The 22,025-nt window shown below is 42.6% G+C and overlaps 1 protein-coding gene across 8 annotated transcripts in view; it reads left to right on the top strand.

The window, feature by feature from the left end:
- LOC138747450 (sodium channel protein type 8 subunit alpha-like) overlaps positions 1 to 22,025 on the top strand; it is a 225,583-nt gene that overhangs the window by 116,190 nt on the left and 87,368 nt on the right. For all 8 annotated transcript variants that reach the window (XM_069906685.1, XM_069906684.1, XM_069906686.1 and 5 more), the window contains exons 8-10: positions 3,257 to 3,398; positions 8,281 to 8,487; positions 16,918 to 17,199. In XM_069906685.1, the coding sequence (XP_069762786.1) occupies positions 3,257 to 3,398; positions 8,281 to 8,487; positions 16,918 to 17,199 (631 nt within the window). The remainder of the gene's footprint in view (positions 1 to 3,256; positions 3,399 to 8,280; positions 8,488 to 16,917; positions 17,200 to 22,025) is intronic.

The raw sequence follows: 22,025 nt of genomic DNA, 5'->3' as shown, positions 1-22,025 counted from the left end.
CGGCTCTCTGCTCTCCCAGGTCCGCACCAGCTATAGTACTGCTGTTTCAGCAATTCCGGCAGCGCTGCCATTTTTCAGACACGGACACTTTTATTGTTGTTCAGCTTTTATTTTCCAAATAATTCTAGTGCTAAGCAGCTGTCAAGTATCCATGTTTCACCATGGAAGTGCATCCAGACCAAATTGGATCAAAAAGCTCATGACTAGTGAAGTCCATTTATTTTCATAGGTATATAATGAGGTCCATGAATGCTTTGAAGTCTTATAAGCTATCATTGAACAATTCACATTAATCATCTCCAAGGATCTGTTCTGGAGCTTCCGTGTCGATTCAATCACGAAGAAGACTCGCCAGCGGCTATACTTTGTGAGGAGATTCGGGACGTCACCGAAGAAAACCTCTACAAGTGGGCCATGAAGAGCATTCTGGCTGGTTGCATCACTGTCTGGTAGAGAGGCACCATCTCTCAGGACAGGAATAAACCCCAGAGGGTTGTTGACTCGGCCTGCGACATCGCAGGCACCAGACTTCACTCCATCGAGGACATCGACGTGAGGCAGTGTCTTAAGAAAGCAGCCTCTATCCTCAAAGAGCCCCACCACCCAAGGCCATGTTCTTTTAACTCTGCTACTATCGGGGAAAAGGTCCAGGAGCCTAAAGACGAGCACTCAGCGGCACAAGGACGGCTTCTTCCCCTCCGCCATCAGATTCCTGAATGATCAATGAACCACAGCCACGGCCTCACTTTGACTCTTCGTGCACTATTTTTATTTATTTTGAAATGTGGTTGATAGAAATATTTACACTGTGACGTTGCTGCAAAACGATGAATTTCGTGACATGTTCATGACAATAATTTCTGATTAAATACCACAATTGCGTAAACCCGCCATTCTTGCGATTGCATTGAAGAGCCTCCTGATTGGCTGTTTTCTTCTAAGCAAATGGAGATGTGAATTACAGATTTTTGTTTTGAGTCCTCCCAGTCTTGAAAATAATCTTCCCTCCCAGGATGTTTGTGCTTTGAATGCAGAACGTTAAATGTGGTGAACTTGATTTTTTTTAAAAGTGAACAGTTGTGTAAGCAGTCTTCTTGCTACTCCCCATCTAAGCATTATATACTCGTTAAAGAATCAGACACATGACAAGGGTGAAGATGCTTGCACAAGTTGGCTGTAAAGTTTGCTCCCGGTGGGGGGGAGTTGGGATTGTGATAGACATCTTCAAACTGGACACAAAGGTAAGTTCAGATTTGCAGTATCATGTAGGAAGTTGGAGAAACATTAACTTTCATTGAATTTAACCTGTTTAATTGCATAATGATGCGGAGCTCTCAGGTTGACTGTTCACATTGCACAACAAATGTGAGAACCCCAGAGTTTGTCTTGGCCATCAGTTTTACAACCAAAGTCTTGTAGCCTTTGAGCCTTAAATATATATTCACCACAAATGTAACAGAATGTGTCTCAGCTGTTGCGACATTGACGAGACATTTCTGCTGTCTTGAATCTTCTTGAAGACATAAATGCTGTTGTTACTCCGCTGTTGCCTGAAGAACATGCGTTCAATCTATATCAATGTGATGCACAGCATCTATGTATGTGAGCTGCTTTTAAAGCCTGTCTGCATCTATCCAGACCCAGCATGCCCAGGCCTAAGACAACATTTGCATAGCACGTGCACTGAGTACCTGCCTAGGCAGCCTTGGACTGACCCAAACAGCTTCCTTTGTAGGTAATGTAGACTTAAAATATGACAAGACCTCACAAAAATAGGTTATATCTAAAAAATTATTGGAAATTTTTAAGGTGATTTTCATGATTTTGCCCAAAATCAATTAAATACACCCAAAAGTCTTCAGGAAACAAAATCTTAGTTGTCCTGTGTTATCTGTCCTGGGACAAGGTTTTGTTTTCGAGTTTTATCTCACAAATTAAAGAAGGATGAATTTACAATCTTCAGGGTTCCAATGTCTACTTAAGCCATATTTTCCAATAAGTTTGGTCTGGAATGTTAGAATTGGTGAGTTCGCCAATTGGATATAAAATTGGCTTGATGGGAGATATTGGAGAATTGCGTTTTGTATTGGAGGCCTGTGAGCCACAGTGTGTCACAGAGATTGATGCTGGATCCCCTGCTGCTTGCCATGTATATTAATGACATGGATGAGAATGAAAGTGACATGATGGATTGTAGATGACACCACTATTGGTGGTATGTTGGACAGTGAAGAAGGTCGTCAAAGGTTGATCAACTGGGAATGGCAGATGGAAGTTTACTCAGACTTGTGCAAAGTGATGCATTTTGGGAAGTCAAACCAGGGCAGGATATGCACAGTGAAAGGCAGGGCCCTGGGAAGTGGAATGGAACAGTGTAACGTCAGGTTACAGGTACTGAGTTCCCTAAAAGTGACATCACGGTCAAGGTGGTGAAATGGACTTCTTGCACACTTTCCTACATTGGCTGTATCATTGAATTCAAGAGTTGGGGCAACTTGTTATAGTTGTAGAAAAGGTTGGTGAGATGGTACTTGGAGTATTGTGTGCATTTTTGGTAGGCACTCTGCAGGATGTGACTAAGGTAGAGATCGTGCAGAAAAGATCCACAAGAATGATGCCTGGACAGGAGGCCTTTACTTGGAAAGAGTGATTGGACAGTCTGGGACCATTTTCTCTGGAGTGCAGGAGGCTGAGAGGCAATCTTATGGAGGCGTACAAGATGATGAAGGGTGGAAATAGTTGAAGTCAGGGAGCCTACAGCAAGAGGGTTATGGGTTTAAGATGAGAGGGAAAAGATTTGAGGTGGTAGAGGCAGGTCAATTTTAATGTTTAAGAAACGTTGGATAGGTCTATGGATATAAAAGATTTAGAGGGACACATACAAAGAGGATTAGCTAAGCCAGGCATCTTGGTCAGCATGGATGAGTTGGGTCAAAGGTGCTGTTTCTGTGCTATGTCATTCCATGTCTCTATGAAGAAGGGGAAGTGCATTGGAGAGCTTCCTGACTTCTACCTCCCAGGTGCCTGACTTGAGAATCGTATTGGGCGTGGTCCTGAAATAAGGGGTTTCCTGCCACTTGGACAAAGACATTGGTGGAAATGAAAAATGCCTCCTTGTATCTATTTTTCCTTGAAATGATTGTTTGTGGATGATGGCACCACATTGTCAAAAAAATGGTCACTTGTATCAATACAAAATGTGCAAGTTTAGAATCTTTGTTTCTGGAGACTGAATATCTTATTCTCTTTATTTCAGTCAATGTCCTGAAGGGTACAAATGCATGAAAGCTGGAAGAAATCCAAACTACGGGTACACCAGCTTTGATACGTTTGGCTGGGCCTTTCTAGCCTTGTTTCGACTCATGACACAAGATTACTGGGAAAATTTGTACCAGTTGGTAAGTGAGGGGACATGAGAGTCTTTAAATCTGTTTCGAGCTCGCGTTTTTTATTGGAACTGTTTTAGAACATTGGACATTGCAGATCAGGAACAGGCCATTTGACTGTTGTGCCTGTGCCAAATGTGATTTCTGAATTAAACTCAAACTCTCCTCCTTGTACATGATCCATATCCCTCCATTCCCTGTGTGTTCATGTGTTGATCAAGAATGGGAGAGCAACCTCTGGCCCGCGATCCAAATTTATCTGGCCTGCAGGCACTAAGGCCCATGGACCGGATATCTGGCGCCACTGCTACCTCTTCCCTCCCCCCACACCCCCCCCCCCCCACACCACCAGGTCGGCCGTCACCGAAAAATCAGTGAGGCCTGCCTTTCAACCATTGACTCACCATCTGGCCTATGCATGATAAAAGGTTGTGCCCCCCCCAACCCCCTGATCTAAAAGATTCTAAAATGCTATGACCCCAGCAACCTGTTCCAGGCATCTACTACACTGTATTTAAAAGAAACCTGCCCTGCACATCCCCTTTGAACTTTCACCCTCTCACCTGAAATGGACGTCCTTTAGGCCAATGGTTCTCAACCTTTTTCTTTCCACTCACATCCCACTTTAAGTAATCCCTAAGCCATCAGTGCTCTGTGATTTGTAAGGGATTACTTAAGGTGGGATGTGAGTTGAGAACCACTGCTCTAGACCCAATTGTTACAGAAATATTTTGCTTGAGAAAAATTGTCATTGGCCCATCTCCTTTGGAGATCTGAAACCATGCACATAACAAGTCAATTAGGTACGAAGAAAACAGTGGTTTTCAACCTTTCTCTTTCCACTCACACACCACCTTAAGCAATCCCTTACTAATCACAGAGCACCGATGGCATAGGGATTACTTAAAGGGGTCTGTGAGTGGAAAGAAAAAGGTTGAGAACCACTGCTTTAGACTGACATTTTTAACCCTGGGAAAATGATTCAGACGGACTCCCCTTTCAATACCTTTCATAATTTTAAAAATTTGTCAAGTCTCCCATCAGTATTTGATGCTCCAGAGAAAACAACCCAGGTTTATCAAACAATATTTTTAATCGCCCATCTCCTCTAATCCAGGCAGCACACATTTAAATTTTACATTTTTGTGAAAGATTTATTTTTGAGGTATGGGAACAGGCCTTTCCGGCCTACGAACCCGTGCCGCCCAAATATCCCAATTAACCTCCAACCCTTGGTACGTTTTGGAAGGGTGGGAGGAAGCCGGAGCCCCACGCAGACATGGGGAGAACGCCCAAGCTCCTTACAGACAGCACGGGATTCAAAACCGAGTCACTGGCACTGTATCAGAACCGTGCTAACTGAGCCACCCTGGTGAATCTTTTCTGCACCCTTTCCAAAGCCTCCACATCCCAAATTAACATCAGGATGTTGATGAAAATTTAAAGATCATTCCCTGAGCCTCCGTATGCTTCTTGTAATGGGATGAGCAGAATTGCAGAAAGTGCTCCATGTGCGGCTCAATCCAGGTTTTTATATAGCCGTGTGACTACTCCTGAGGAGCCGACACGACAAAGCCGACAATGTTCCTTTTTATCTTTTGGAAATGGCGAAACTGCCAAAGAACTGGAAGGTGACAGATGGCACATCACTGTTCAAAACCGAGGGGAGAAACCATGAAATTCAGGAAGTTGTTGTTGCTGAATCAATTGTGAAAAGCATTTGGATCACAATATAACATTTGATGAAACTTAGTTGTGCAGGTACAGTCAGTGTGAATTTGCAGAACAGATTGTGCTTGGTTAATTGGATTTTTGGGGAATCAATTGACATGAATGAGAATGAAGTACTGGATATATTTGAAAACACAAATAAGTGATATTTTAAGGTGTGTGCCCTTAAAACAACTATAGTCACATAGCAACAGTAGAGAGATGAGATGTAGGTGACCATTGTTGGTTGGTTCCTCGCAGCCTGTCTTGGCAGTTATCGACCGATGTGCAAGATTTGGACATAATCGTGAACATGACGAGGCTGGCATTTGCTGATGGGAGCAAATTTGAATTTTTTTTGCAAGTTCCCAAGTGGAATGAGAATAGATTACTGGAGGCTTCTTTGAGAAAACTGATTCCCCCCCACCCCCCCCCCCCCACCTCCCCATCTTGCTGGAATAATTTGTTCTCAGTGTGGTTACTAAATTTAAATTTATAGATTTAAAACCACACAAATAAAGCACATAATGGAAAAATAATTAAATTCAATACAAATGCATGTGACCTATAAAAAGAGAAGATGAGAAAGCCTCCCCATATACCACCCCCCTACAAGGAAAGAAAAGAAGAAAAAAGGAAGTAAGAAAGGGACAAGAGACCCTCAACAAGGGGACCTGTTACTTAAAAGTTTCTCATATACGGAGACCTTAAGGACAAGAGAATGCCAGAGCCTCAATTAAATATTGTGTAAATAAGGGCTCCATATCTTCCAAAATATACATTTCACTCAAATTTATAAATAATTGTCTCAAGTGGTGTACAGCTCCAAACTTCAGCATGCCATCTTTCGATACCCAGATCCGTGTCAGACTTCCAATACATTTTCTTGCTATTGCTAAAGCAATTTGAACAAAATTCTCTTGATACATATTCAATTTCAACTTGAATTCAACACCCTTAATATCACTCAATAAAAATAACATTTTTGGTGGGAACTTAATCCCCAATATTTGTTCTGATCATTTACCCATTTCTAACCAAAAAGGTTTAACTTTAGGCCCAAGTCAAATCCTGGTTACAATTCTAATGCTGAAAATGACCAAAGCAAGGAGGCAAAATGACTGCACAATCACTCGAAATCCCTCTGTGGTAACCCCCGCTTGGGGGGTGGTATATGGGGGAGCACTGAGGAAAACCTGGCTAAGCTCAGTCAACAGTTAGTGAGACACTGTTACAGCATTAGTGATCTGGGTTCAAATCTGGTGCTGTCTGTAAGAAGTTTGTATGTCCTCTCCGTGATCTGCATGAGTTTTCCCCAGCATGAGTTTTCTCCCACCCTCCAAAATGTCCCCAGGGCAGGGTGTTTGTAGGTCAATTGGGTGTCATTGGGCAGCATGGGTTTCAGTGGGTGGAATCGGCTTCCACCATGCTGTCAAGAAAATTTAAAAATGTAAAGCCCCTCTGTGATTTAACGATCAGTCAAGTCTCTGTCTCGGTCCTTTCACGAGGAAAGCATTTGCTTAGTGAACAAAGCCAGTATTTCGAGCTGCTCAGGAGATTGCACAGAATGGGGAAAATAAAATCGGCAGTTATGAATGCCAGATTTTTAATTATTAAATGTGGCAAAATTGTCATCAGAACTGTTCACTTCTGGTCCTTGGCTCCTTGTGGATTGCATGCATTAGCCAATTGCGATGAAAATAGAAGTTCCGTTCCTGGCAGTAATCCTGAGTCTCAACCTGCTCCTGCAGTACACAATCTCTCTGCTGCTGTTCCCCTCCAGTGGCCCAGAGCCAGCCTACAGAACCTGTGTCCAAACAGACTTGGTGAGATGAGGGAAAAATTGATCAAATGGGAGCCATTTCAAGATTTTTTAAAAAAACTGATCAGTTTCAAAGTGATGCTGAAAATATCCACAATTGGACTGATTGACAAACTATTTGAGTGAAAGATTGAAACCACCACTCTTTAAGGCGGCACGGTTGGCGCAGCACTGTTACAGCACCAGCAAACGGGATTTGGGTTCGAACCCGGCGCTGTCTGTAAGGAGTTTGTACATTCTCCCCGTGTCTGCATGGGTTTTCCCCGGGGGCTCCGGTTTCCTCCCATCATTCGAAACCTACCGGGGGTTGTAGGTTAATTGGGTGGCACGGGCTTGTGAGACGAAATGACCTGTTACCATCCTGCATGTCTACATTTTTTTTAAATTAATGTTCAAAGCAGAATGGATTTCCAGTTTTAAAATGTGAGAGAGCAGATCTTCCTCTGACGGGGGGAAAAAGACAATGGTTTTGTATTTAAATGCACGCAGCATAAGAAATAAAGTGGATGATCTTCAGATTGGCAGCACTGGCCATCACAGAGTTTTGGCTAAAGGATAGATGTCCAAGGATACATAGTGTATCGAAAGGATAGGCAGGTTAGCAGAGGGGTGATGTGGCTCTGTTGGTAAGGAACAACATTACATCATTAGAAAGAGGGGGCAAAGAATCAGACGATACAGAATCATTTCAGGTCGAGTTAAGAAATGGCAAGGGTGAAAAGGCACTGTTGGCTGTTATAGACATCCAAACAGTAGCTGCAATGTGGACAAAAATTTGCAGATGGAAAGTGCGTGCCAGAAGGCCAATGTTATGGTGGGTGATGGGGGATTTTGGCATGCAAGTAGTTGGGGGAAACCAGGTTGCGACTGGATCTCGAGAGAGAGGGAGAATCTGTACAAAGCCTATGAGATGACTTTTTGGAGCAACTTGTTGATGAGCCCACGAGGGGATCGGCTGCACTGGACTGCGTGTTGTGTAATGCACCTGTGGGGATTAGAGAGCTTCGAGCAAAGGATTCATTGGGAGGCAGTGATCGCAATATGATCGAGTTCAATTTAAGATTTAACAGGGAGAAACTAAAGTCAGATGTGTGGGTTATTTCAGGGAAGTAAAGGGAATTCCAGTGGCATGAGAGAGGAACTGGCCAAAGTAGATAGGAAGGGGGCATGAGTAGGGAAGACGGCAGAGCAGCAATGGATGGAAATTCTGCAAGAAATGGAGAAGATGCAATATAAATACGTACTATTTGACTGAAAGATTAAAACCATCGCTTTGTTGCATGCAATTGTTGTAACTGGTAGATGGACAACAGTGTTTGGTGTTCCAGGAAGATTGACAAAACATGTTTTTTTCTTTTGCAGACATTGAGAGCAGCAGGGAAAACGTACATGATCTTTTTTGTTCTTGTCATCTTTGTGGGATCCTTTTACCTGGTAAATCTAATTCTGGCTGTTGTCGCCATGGCCTATGAAGAACAAAACCAAGCGACACTGGAGGAAGCTGAACAGAAAGAGCTAGAGTTCAAACAGATGCTGGAGCAGCTGAAGAAACAACAGGAGGATGCTTTGGTTAGTCACTTGAAATTGTACGAGAAGTTGATGTCAGTGTAAGAGGGTCACGAGAGAGAGTTAAGCAAAGTCTGCAGACGCTGGGGTTGAGGGCAATATACGGAGGTACTGGAGAAATGCAGCAGGCCACGCTGCATCCACGGGAAGTAAAGGGTAACCAACATTTACGAGCCTGGGCCCTTCAGAGACTTGTTCTGGTTAGTACCGGGAGCAACTGTTGCCATTCAATTCTTTCTGACTGCATTTGGAACATCTCTTTGACCAGTACTACTTCTCTCCAAGAATTAAATGGTGGTTTATTGTAGTGAGAGATGTTCTTTGTTTACTTGCGATCAAAGTCCAATGAACAACCAGACTTCACAATGTATCAGCAATAGAAAATCCCAGTATCAAGGAATATGTGCTCTTATGTAAGGCCAGTGCCACAGTGGATATCAAAAGAATGTGGGTTTACCATTAATGAGCTGAAATGATTCCCATCCCCCCCTTATTCTGTCACCCTGAGACCTTGGCTCCCGATTTGAAACTCTCTCAGGAGTAAAACAAGAAACTCTGCAGACACTTGAGAAACTCAGCAGGTCAAACAGTGCCCTTTATTGAGCAAAGATAAAGATACAGAACCAACGTTTTGGGCTTGAGGCCTTCATCAAGGGATGTGAAAATGTTGACAGATGCCTGAACAAAATGGTGCGGGGGTTGGGGCACAGTCCCAAAGGCAGGGGATAATAGGTGGAGAAGGGAGGGAGGGCACACCAGCAAGCAGGGGGAGTGGGAGGGTGGATCTGTGAATGGAGAGGGTGGAGAGCTGGAAGGGAGGAATGGGGAAGGGAGGGAGAATGGGGAGTGGGCTGGCAGAAACCGGAGAAGTCGATGTTAATGCCCAGGTGGAAAATTCAATGTGTTGTTCTTCCAATTTACGGGTGGTCTTGGTGGGATAGTACATGAGGCCACAGACACACATGCGAGTATGGGGGTGAGATGCAGAATTGAAGGCGTTGGCCACTGGGAGATCGCTGTCACTGACGCGGACAGAGCGAAGGTGCTCATCAAAGCGATCTCTCAGTCTGTGACCAGTCTCTCCGATGCAGAAGATAGAACTCTGTCAATCAGGGAAAGCTCTTCAGAGCATCTAGCAGTGAAACCCCTTCAGAACCTTGCACCACATCACCTTGTTCTCCAAAACTCCAGCTCCCTCATCCCTGGAGTTGGTGTGATGCACAGGGAGAAGTAGTCCTCACAAAGGCAAATGGAATGTTAGGCATTCCCTCGAGGGGAGGAAATAACACTTCTGTTGATGAGCCCATCCAGGAATGTATCTGCTTTAGGCTCCATACTTGAAGAGAGACATTGTGCAGATGACCAACCACACAATTAACCAGAAGAATGGGAGTTGGAGGAAACTATATGGTTTATCTCGGTCTGCTCCAATGTTCATGAAAAGATCATGGCTAGAGTGTTCAGGAGCCTTTACAAGAGGAAATGACCTTCAGACTGCAACTTTCTCAGTCCTTCTCAGAATTGTGTGTACCTGTCTAACTTCCAGTGATTCCAAGATTTCTCATTCACATCTTTCATTGTGTGATAACACCTTTATTCCAGGAATCGATCCAATGAATCTTTGCCGCACCAACTCCAAGGTCAGTGTATTTCCCCCGCCCCCCCTCCCCAACCCCACCCACTTAACTCCGACTAGAACTGAGATCTCACTGAAGTTCTCTGCAATCTCAAAAAGGCCTAGAGTTTTACAGCATGGAGACAGGCCCTTTGGCCCGACAACCATGCCAACCCAGTTGACGTCCTATTTCCTGTGTTTTGGTGCATGCCCTTGCTTTTGATTTCCTGCCTCCTTCCAGCAAAGGCCAATTTGCCATTTGCCTTCCTTACTGGTTACTGTACATTGTGTCTCTTAACCCAGCCCAGCCAGAAATCTATTCACTCATTTCACTGGACAACAATTTTTTTTCCCCAAAAGGTTTGCTTCCTGAAAGTAAATTGGGGATGATGATATACAGCCTCGAGTTGAACACAAAGATAATTTCAGATTTGCTGTATCATGTAGGAAGTTGAGGGAGCGTTAAATTAACTTTGATTGAATTTACCCTGTTTAATCACATCCTGATGCTGACACATTGCATCAGTTCAACTGACCTAAAAATATTTTGCCGCTGATTTTCGTTTGTACTGCCTTTCTTGTCAGTGTCCAATAATAGTTGGCCGGCATTGATGGATTCCAGTTGCCCTGATACTGCTTTTCCAAGGTTGCAGTGTCCTGGTGAATCCTTCCACCATGTTCATCACTGACTGTGCCAAGATCAGCAGGGAAGACGTCCAAGTGTGAATGAAAAAATGAATTTTCAATGACATGTTGGTTTTGTATGCATGAAAGAGACTTAAAATTGGAAAGGATACAGAAGTGATCCACCAGGATGCTGCCTGGATTGGAAGATCTCAGCTTAAAGGGGAGGTTGGGCAAACTTGTTGTTTACTCTGGAGTGTTGGAGACCTGATAGAAGTTTATAAAATGCATAGGATAGAGCAGGGGTGGGCAACCTTTTTTTAAAAAAACCTCACATTTCACCTTAAGGTGGGATGTGGGTGGGAAGGGAAGGTTGAGAATCACTGCTCTAGACCCAATTGTTACTGAAATATTTTGCTTGAGAAAAATTGTCTTTGGCCCATTTCCTTTGGAGTTCTGAAACCGTGCACATAACGAGTCAATGAGGGATGATTAAAACAGCAGTTTTCAAATTTTTTCTCTTCACTCACATCCCACCTTAAGCAACCCCTTACTAATCACAGAGCACCTATATCATAGAGATTGATTAAGGTGGAATGTGAATTTTTAAAAAAAAGGTGGCCCACCCCTGGGATAGAGAGCCAGAATCCCAAGTAGAAATTTCCAAAACTGGACAATGTACATATAATGTGAGAGGGGGAGTGTTTCATGGAGATGTTCAGTGCAAATGTGTTTTTCCCCCTCTGTGGTCAGGGTCTGGAGCAGGCTACCAGGGCAGTGGTCGCAGTAGACGTGAAGAGGCTTCCAGATAGATGCAAATGTGAAGGAACAGAGGGATGTGGATCGCTAACAGCAGAAGAGATTTATCATCATGTTAGATGTGCAGACTAAACAGCCTGTTCCTGAACTGTACCCTTCTGTGTTCTTCTTTCAGATTTTAAGTTTTTCGTATTTTAACTTCAATGTTTTGTTGTTTCCACGATAATTTTAATAGGTTGCCAGCGTTATGGAATGTTTTAATGCCAAAGGAATTTGCAAACGTTCAGTAACTGTGACAGCTTTGATCGCCGGTGAGCCTCAGATGGCCCTCATCGGCCATCAAAGCTCTTTGGAGAAAGTGCAGACGGAACCTGCACCGAGACCCCAACCGCGCTGATGTCCAGTGGATGACTATGTCCGTCAACTGTGTGGTGTAGAGGCAGGTGGACTGGGAAGAAGAACAATTTTTTTTCAGGTTTAGCAATAATAATGGAATCTTCAAAGGATTATTTAAGTTTATTATCACCTGATTGTACAGGTACAACCCGACAAAACAGCGTTCTCTGGTCCTCGGTGTAAAACACGCAGACGTCAACACACGTACAGACAAACAATACACCTGCAGGACAAATGTACATATAGCAAAATAAATAATTGTTTAATAAATATGAGAGTCTCGGAGGATTAGTGTGAGTAGTTCCTTTGGTTGTTCACATTCTCACTGCCCGTGGGAAGAAGCTGTTCCTCAGCCTGGTGGTGCTGGCTCTGATCCTCCTGGATCTCTTCCCCGTTGGGAGCAGCGGAAAGATGCTGTGTGCGGGGTGGAAGGGGTCCTCAATGGTTTTGTGAGCCCTCTTCGGACAACGATCCCAGTAGATCATGTCGATTGGGGGGGGGGGGGGGCAGAGGGAGCAGAGGGAGACTCCAGTGATCATCTCTGCCACTCTTATGGTCCTGTGGACTGACCTCTGATACATTTCTAGGAAGACTCCTCAATTACTTTGTAGGAAGGTATAAAATTTCTGACACTTTTCAAGTAAGTGAGCTTTGCTGATTTGACACTGCTCTGTACAGTACGTTTCCGATGATCTGAAAACCACTTTACCAAAATTCTCAGTTATCCACAAATATTTTTGCTGGTCACATGACATAACAAGTTGGAAAAAGTTTAAAAAAATGTTCTTTTACCTGCCATGCTCAAGTGGGACTCTGATGTGCTGTTAGTGCCATTTTGAATCCACCAGAACTCTTGTGTAAGATTTAAACTTAATTTCATGCTTGAAAAACCTTCCCTTGTTCTTGGTTGTTGTTTTAACCACTGATACACTGAGGCTACTGGGCTCGGGAGCGGGGACCATGGGCTCCTGGGCAGGTTTGATGATGGCTGATACAAATATTCCGCGGCTTAGACTGGGCTGCTTAAATCCATTTCTCAGATATCTGGAAAATGCAGTTAACATGTTTGGTCCTGAGCGTTTTGGATAATCGGTAATGTATAGTCAAATTGATTGTCCACACTGTGGTATCATTCATTTGATAGCAAAGAATAGGAACATAGGAAGTAGGAACAGGAGTAGGCCAAAAATGGTCCATCGAGCCTGCTCCGCCATTCAATACGATCATGGCTGATCTAATTTATGACCTCACTCCACCTACCTGCTTTCTCCCCATATCCCCTAATTCCTCTATCATGTAAAAATTTATCTAACCGAATTTTAAATATGTTTAATGAGGCAGCCTCAACCACTTCCCTGGTTAGAGAATTCCAAACATTCACTACTCTCTGGGTAAAAGTATTTTTCCTCATCTCTGTCCTAAATCTTCTCCCCCGAATCTTGAGACTGTGTCCTCTCGTTTTAGTTTCCCCGGCCAGCTCAAAAAACCTTCCTACATCTATCCTATCCATACCCTTCATAATCCTATATGTTTCTATAAGATCTCCTGTCATTCTTCTGAACTCGAGCGAATACAATCCTAGATGATTTAATCTTTCATCATAAGTCAACCCCTTCATCCCAGGGATCAACCTAGTAAACCTCCTCTGGACCATCTCCAAAGCCAGTCTATCCTTCCTCAAATATGGAGACCAGAACTGGACACAGTACTCCAGGTGCAGTCTCACCAGTACCTTGTACAGTTGCAACATTACCTCCCTACTCCTGAATTCAATTCCTCTAGTGATGGCCAACATTCCATTTGCCTTCTTAATAACCTGCTGCACCTGCAACCTAACTTTTTGCGATTCATGCACAAGCACTCCCAAGTCCCCTCTGCACAACAGCATGTTGTAGTTTTTCACCCTTTAAATAATATTCACTCTTTTATTTTTCTTGCCAAAGTGGATAGCCTCACACTTACTAGCACTGTACTCCATCTGCCAGACCGTTGCCCATTCATCCAGCTTAACTCTATCCCTCTGCAGACTCTCCACATCCTCATTACAATTTGCTCTTCCACTCAATTTGGTGTCATCCGCAAACTTGGCTACACCACATTTTGTCCCCTCCTCCAAGTCATCAATGTAAATGATGAACAGTTGTGGGCCTAACACTGACCCCTGCGGCACCCCACTTACCAACCTGAAAAACTCCCATTTATCCCGACTCTCTGCCTCCTGTCAGACAACCAATTTTCAATCCAGGCCAATCTACTTCCCCGGACTCCACTTTCCTGTAACTTACCGAGAAGTCTCTTGTGCGGCACCTTATCAAACGCTTTCTGGAAATCCAAATATACAACATCAACCTGTTCCCCTCTATCCACCGCACCTATTATATCCTCAAAGAATCCTAACAAGTTTGTCAAACAAGATCTTCCCTTTCTAAAACCATGCTGCATCTGCCTGATTGAACCCTTACGTTCCAAAAGTTTCACTATTTCATCTTTAATGACAGCTTCAAGCATTTTTCCAACTACAGACGTCAAGCTAATTGGCCGATAATTTCCAGTCTTCTGCCTACATCCCTTCTTAAAAAGTGGCGTGACATTTGCTGTCTTCCAGTCTGCCGGGACCTGCCCAGAATCCAAGGAATTTTGGTATATGACCACCAATGCATCAACTATAACTTCTGCCATTTCCTTCAGAACCCTTGGATGCATATCATCAGGACCAGGTGATTTGTCTGGCTTTAGTCCCATTAGTTTCTCCATCACTACTTCCTTTGTAACAACTATTTTATCAAGGCCCTCCCCAACATTCGCATCCTTAACTCCGCACTTGGGCATCCTGGACGAGTCTTCCACCGTGAAGACTGACACAAAATATTTGTTTAATGCCTCGGCCATTTCCTCATTTTTTGCTACCAGTTTTCCTTTCTCATCCTCCGAGGGTCCTATGTTAACTCTGGCCACCCTCTTCCGTTTTATGTATTGATAAAATTTTTTGCTTTCTGTTTTTATATTTTGTGCCAATTTACTTTCATAATCATTTTTCCCATTTCTTATTACCCACTTTGTAACCCCTTTTGTCTTTTAAAGTTATCCCAATCTTCCAGTTTCCCACTGCTCTTTACAGCTTTGTACAACTGCATCTTCAATTTTATACTCTCCTTTATTTCCTTTGTTAACCACAGTTGATTTTTCCCTCCCTTGCTGCCCTTTTTCCTGACCGGAATATATTTTTGTTGAGCATTACAAAATATTTCTTTGAAAATCTTCCACAGTTCCTCAACTGTTTCATCAATTAGCCTGTGCTCCCAGTCCACTCTGCCCAATTCCTCCCTCATCCTATGGTAATCACCCCTGTTTAAGCATAATATATTAGTTTTAGATCTAACTATTTCCCCTTCCATCTGAATGAGAAATTCAATCATACTATGATCGCTATTTCCCAGATGGTCTCTGACTATTACATCATTTATCTCATTGCACAACACTAGATCCAGGAGAGCATTTTCTCTTGTGGGTTCCTTAACATGCTGCTCAAGAAAGTTATCGCAGATGCATTCTATGAAGTCCTCTTCCAGACTCCCACGACCAACTTGATTTTCCCAATCTATGTGGAAGTTAAAGTCCCCCATGACTACTGCCGTATCATTATTACATGCCTCACTTATCTCTCTATTTATTTTCTGTGCCACTAAACTATTGTTATTTGGTGGGCGATAGATAACACCCACCAATAATTTTTTCCCTTTGTTATTCTTTATCTCTACCCAAATGGACTCAATATTATGCTCTCAATATTGCATTCTCAATGCATGCCTCTTAATTGGAATTTTTTCAGGCTCATACCATTGCAATGTGCTTCACAGCCAGACCCCTTGACATTATGATACCCTCAAAGTTTGAAGTTATTTGAATTGATTGCCCTCAAGACTAAAAAAGGAAATTTTATCACCAAATTCTTCATGAGAATGTTGTTGGTCCATTCATTGAGAAATAATAAAGCTTATTTATCAATTTACCAGTCTCTGGAAGCCAGAAGTAATTATCGTACGAGGAGTTCCAATTGTTTCTGAAAAGGGTTTCTCTTTATTTTCCCCATAGGCAGAGGGATTAAAAGCCCAAATTATGCCTTTTAATATCAACAAAACTGAAGATCCAACATCTCAGGTTTCTAGTTTTGGGTTCCTCATTTAAGAAAGGATGTGCTGACTTTGGAGAGGGTTCAGAGTTAGTTCACAAGGATGATTCCAGGGATGAAAGGGTTATCATATGAGGAGCGTTTGACAGCTCTTGGCCTGTACTCATTGGAATTTAGGATAATGGTCTGGGGTGGGGGGGGGGGGGGGGGTGGAGTCACATTGAAACATTTTTAAATGTTGAAAGGTGTGGACTGAGTAGATGTAGAAAGGTTGGTTCCCGCAGGACAATTTCAGGATTGAAGGGCGTCCACTTAGACTAGAGATGTGGAGGAATTTCTTCAGCCAGAGGGTGGTGCATCTGTGCAATTTGTTACCACACGCGGTTGTGAAGGCCGGATCATTGAGATTGATAGACTCTTGATTAGCCAGGGCATCAAAGGTTATGGGGAGAAGGCTTGGCAGTGGGGCTGAGTGGGAGAATGGATCAGGTCATGATTTAATGGTGGGGCAGACCCAATGGGCTGAATAGCCTGTTTCTGCTATGTCTTATGGTCTTGCAGATTGCTTGTAACTGAATCATCTTTTTGTTTCCAATGTTAGATAAGTATTTGAATTTAATTCATTAAATCAATTCTGCAGAACTATCATGCTCTCTGCTACAATTTCAATGTGTGGCTGATGTAATACATGATATGCGGTTTGATTCTCAACCTTGCACATTCTTAAAATGCAGTGTGAATTTTCAGCTGAATGTCGGAAGTTTTCAATTATCGCAGGAAAATCTCTGAAGGGAAAGGTCACTTCCAATCTCTCTGTGATTACTTTTGTTCCTTTATATTCACGGCCGTTGTAAGATTTTCGTTGAATCTCCAATTGAAGCGAGTCTCTTTTGTTTATTCACTTCAACAGATAGCTGCTGCAACGGCAACTTCAGCAGGGACCGTTTCGGAAGAAGCGCTGGATGAAGAGGAAGAAGGAAGGATGTCACAAAGCTCATCCGAGTTGTCCAAACTCAGCTCAAAAAGTGCCAAAGAGAGGAGAAACCGGCGGAGGAAGCGGAAGCAAACGAGGGGTCATTCAGAGGGGGAAGAAAAGGGAGACCATGAGAAGATTTTAAAATCTGAATCGGAGAATGGAATCAGTAAAAGGGCCAGGCATTTAACCCATGGAATGAAATACCACATGAATCAGGTATGGCCAATTCTTTTTGGTTTATCATGCCATGTAACACTCCTGAGAGTAATTTGAAGATGAACAGCACTTCAACCACCTAATTAAAGGTTGATAGAGAATTGGACCTACGTTGCTCAGTTGCAATGAAAATTGGCCACTTCTGCCACAAAAAGTCAAAGAAAAAAATGGAATCATAAAGTTACCAATGATTAACTAATTAAAATTAACACTTCTAAATTTTAACTTTAAATGTAGACATACATTTCTACAAATATAGACAGGTCATTTCGGCCCACGAGCTGCCCAATTTACATCTAATTAACCAACACCCCCAGTATGTTTTAAACGATGGGAGGAAACTGGAGCCCCCGGGGAAAACCCACAGGAAGGAACGGGCAGCCGGCTTCCTGTGGATGGTGTGTGACCTGCTGAGTTTCTCCAGCGCTTGTGTGAGTTGTGAATAGATATGCTGGAAACTGTGAGAGGCTTCACTTCAAGTACACTGCAGATTCAGTGAATCTGTCCACCTATCCACTCAGTCGATTCAGCAGAATTGTCTCCGGCCTCTGTATGAAGCCTTTTGGTGAGGCTCTGCAAAGATTTGCTTATATGGAGGGAAGCCAGTGATGGGTGGGGACAGAAGTTGGTCACCGAGAATGTGTGGGGTGGGATACAGATCATGAGGGGGATGGAGAAAGGTGTTCCATGCTGCCAACACGTCAAGAGCTCCAAGTCATTGTGGCCATGCCTACGTGTCCAGCACTCTTTCCTCAGAGCGGGGAATTGGGACAGGCAGATGTTGACATGTTACGTCAATTGTGTGTTAATGAGGGGAATTTGGTTTTTACTTCATTCTTGTGGGATATACCCCCATACATAGTTCGGACTCTATATTCCCAGATCACTTTCCAGACAAATAAGAGAACAGAATCATATCTGACAATTGGATGTCAGATTATCTAGTTTTACTGTGATGCAAAGGTCTTTGATTTTTAACGATACAGCACCGTAAAAGGCTCTTCCAGCCCCTAAACCTACCCATCACATAAATATTTAATTTTTAGAAATTTAAATTTAGAGATTTTGGCCTGGTTAGTGTAGTGGTTAGTACAACTCTGCTACAACACAAGTGATCGGGATCAGTGTTCGAATCCTGTGCTGTCTGTAAGAAGTTTGTACATTCTCCCTGTGTCTACGAGGTTTTCCTCTGAGAGTTCTGGTTTCCTCCCACCATTCAAGCGTAATGTTAATTGGGCAGCATGGGCTCATGGGCCGAAAGGGCCTGTTACCGTGCCGTGTGTCTAATTTGAAAATTTGGAAAAGATACAGCATATTAACAGGCCATTCTGGCCCAAGAACCCCAGCTTCCCAATTACACCCAATTTACCTGCAAACCCTAAACATTTACTCTCAGCCAGCACTTACTTTCTTCAGGGTCATGCACCCCTCTGCAATAAGCCCTATCCCACCAGGTTTGGACCACCAGCTCAACTGAAATGGACATGCAGACACTTGGCAGCTCCCACAACACGAATGGCAAAACCTGGTGCTTTTCAGGTCAAGTGCCACCTTCCACCTTTGGGCAACTAACCTCCCACTGAACTGGCTTTGCCGTGCCCTTGGTTGCGAGGTGATCATGCTGCGGTCACCATTTCTGTGGCCACGTTCCCTGCTTGTACATTGACGGCGCCACCTCCAGAATGTCGGCGTTTGTGCCTGCTTTCTCCAATGTTTAAGTTCAGTGCATCAATGAGTTTTGCAAAAGTTCTCATCTTTGCCAGTCAGCAAACAAAATCTTTCAGTTTCCAATCCAAAAGTGTGGGGAAATGGCACCGTTCTAATTTTTTGCTGGAGTCTGACAGTTGACCACATTGTCACCAACTGTTTCCTCTGGCTAGCTGTGCACACCAAACCTGCAATTCGAATCTCTGACAGTGCTGGGTTAAAATGTCCTCTCAAGGCCTTATCCATAACTCTTGGCATTAATAGACATTGATGCATTCTGTGCCTCCAATTTGATCCCCGGCAACAAATTGCCTTTCTCCTTCTGTTTCTGGCTGCATCTTTCTATCCTATGGCCTTCGTGCTACTCTCTCCAATATTTCCACATCAGTAGGGCAAATGAGACGACTCTCGTTTCTTGAACTCTCCAACTTTACGATCATGTCCACTACCTACCTCCATCACTCCTAAACCCAGGGAGTCCTGTTCTTGCTAAACATCATGCTTAATGGCCCTGTTTCTCATTCAGGCAACATCCAGAACTTGTTCTTTGGTAGTTTAATTTTAATTTAGACATACAGCATGGTACAGGCCATTTCAGCCCACAAACTGCCCAATTTACATCCAATTAACCTACACCCCCAGTATGTTTTGAACAATGGGAGGAAACCGGAGCCCCCGGGGAAAACCCACGCAGACATGGGGAGAACGTACAAACTCCTTACAGGCAGTGCATGCCGCCCAGTAATAAGGCAAGTAAGCAAGGTGGAGCAACCAGGAAAACAGCAGTGGCCAACGCAACGCCATATTGCAAGTCCTACAACAGCTCTTTGAGGTACATTGGTCCTCGTGCTTGACTTCCCATTTAAAATAGGCAGATTGAAATGATACTTGGCTTAGATTTGTGGTCAAGTTGCAAGTCAATAATTTTTCCAATGTGGCAGCTAAATACCAGTGTTGTAGTTCAACTGGGAGCATCTCGCCTCGAGGTGTGGGGTATCCCTTCAGCATGAAAGATAAAGCTACTGGATTCCATCATCGTTGAGGACAGACATGGTCACATTGTTTAATTGTCCACTGTTGTCATGGCCGCATTACTGCTGAGCTTTGGTTGGTTAGATAGGATCACTTTGCTCTCTCTCTCCAACAATCTACATCAGCTGTTTAGCATGTGTAATCCTTTCTGTAGCTTCAATTTCATTTGTGCACACCTTCAACACTCAATTGAACCAGGGTTGATTCCTTGAGTTGATTATAATTTCCTAGGCGAGGGATATTCCGAGCCAAGAGGTTGACAAATAATATTTCAGAGTGACTCATTTAACACAAGCATGCTAGAGAAACTCAGCAGGTCACGCAGCATCCATCAAAAGTAAAGGGTAACCAGTATTTCATGCCTGACGAAGGGCCCAGGCCGAAAACGTTGGTGACCCTTTAGTTCTTTTTTGTTTTGAATATTTTATTTAAAATTTTCCATAAACTTTTGAATAAACAAATATTGATTGAAGTTAAAATTGCAATGATTACCTGCTGGTTTTACTCCACCCTTGCCCTCCCCTCCCTCCCTCCTCCCACTCAGAAATAATACAAAGAGATAATAGTCTGGTCTATAGTTATATAAAATGTAGAAAAGGGAGAAAAGTAGTTTCCTGGATTGCACGAAGGGTTGGTTCACACACTGGGATCCCACAGTGTTTCTACAGCCGTTTTTGGGGAAGAAGACTATTACAGGTGTCAAGAGGCCAGACGCGTATTTTTACATATTCACCCCTAAACTTTGCATCCACAGGCTCCAAATTTGTAAAAAGGTAGGATGTTTATTACTTAAATTATATGTAATTTTCTCCAAAGGAATACAACTTTGAATTTCTGCATTCCATCTCTCCATACCCAAATGTCCATCCGATTTCCAATTCACTGCAATACACTTCCTTGCCATTGCTAAAGCAATTTTAATAAATTTCACTTGATAAAATGATCATTTTACCTGAGGTCTTGTACCTTCTATATTCCCCAGTTAAAAATAGGTCTGGATTTTGTGGAAATACAGTACCTGTAATTTGTTCTAAGAAATTTCCTTGGTCCACCCCAAAAAGATTTTACTTGAGACCATAACCAAGTAGAGTGTGAAAAGGTTTCTATCTCTTCACCACATCTAAAACATTTATTTGGTAAATCTGGTTTCATTTTATTCAATTTTTGTGCCATTAAATATAATTGATGCAGATGGTTGTATTGAACTCATCTATACCTTGCATTTATAATATTTGACCATCTTTTCTCATCAATTGTAATATTTAGGTCCGCCTCCCATTTCTATCAAGATTTATGAACTCCCTGTTTAATAGTGCCTGCTTGTAATAAAAGGTACATTACAGAGATAAATTTCTTAGTATTACCGCTTCTGATAAGAATTTCCAGCTCACTGCAAGCCGGTAAGAACATAGTTAAATCTAATTTTTCCCGCAAATATCCTCTCAATTGAAGATAGCAAAATAGAGTATTCCGAGTAATTCCATATTTATTCCTTAATTGTTGAAATGACATCAATTGACCTTGTTCATAACAATCTTCTATCTATTTAATGTCTTTATGAAACCAAATATTTAGAAATTTATTATCTTTAGTGAAAGGTATAAGATTATTTTGAATCAAAAGGTGTCTTAGGTGATGGACTTGCTTGTGTTCCAATTTTGTTACTTATCATATTCCTAATTTCTTTCACACCGGTTATTAACTTTGAATCCCATTTGTATATAAATTTCTCTGCTAATTTCTTTATTTTATCCAGCTCTATTTTGACCCATGCCAGTTTTCCTGATCCCTCAAAAAAAAGTAAGGAATCTAATTTGAGCCACTTGATAATAATTCTTAAAGTTGGGAAGCTCCCGATTCATATTTCCATGTTAATCTTTCTATAGAAACTCTTGACATTTTACTTTTCTTTAAAAACATTTTTGTGGTAATAATATTGGTAAGGTTTGAAAAAGATATTGTATTCATGGAAATATATTCATCTTAATATAATTAACCCTACCTACTAACATTATTGGCAAGGTCACCCATTTTGTTAAATCCTCCAACTTTAAGTAATGGTGAGTAATTCCGTTTGTATTGATGAC

This window comes from Narcine bancroftii, chromosome 12 (assembly GCF_036971445.1).
Source record: "Narcine bancroftii isolate sNarBan1 chromosome 12, sNarBan1.hap1, whole genome shotgun sequence".
In the NCBI taxonomy this organism is placed as follows: Eukaryota; Metazoa; Chordata; class Chondrichthyes; order Torpediniformes; family Narcinidae; genus Narcine; species Narcine bancroftii.
This window is presented reverse-complemented; position numbering and strand designations above follow the sequence as displayed.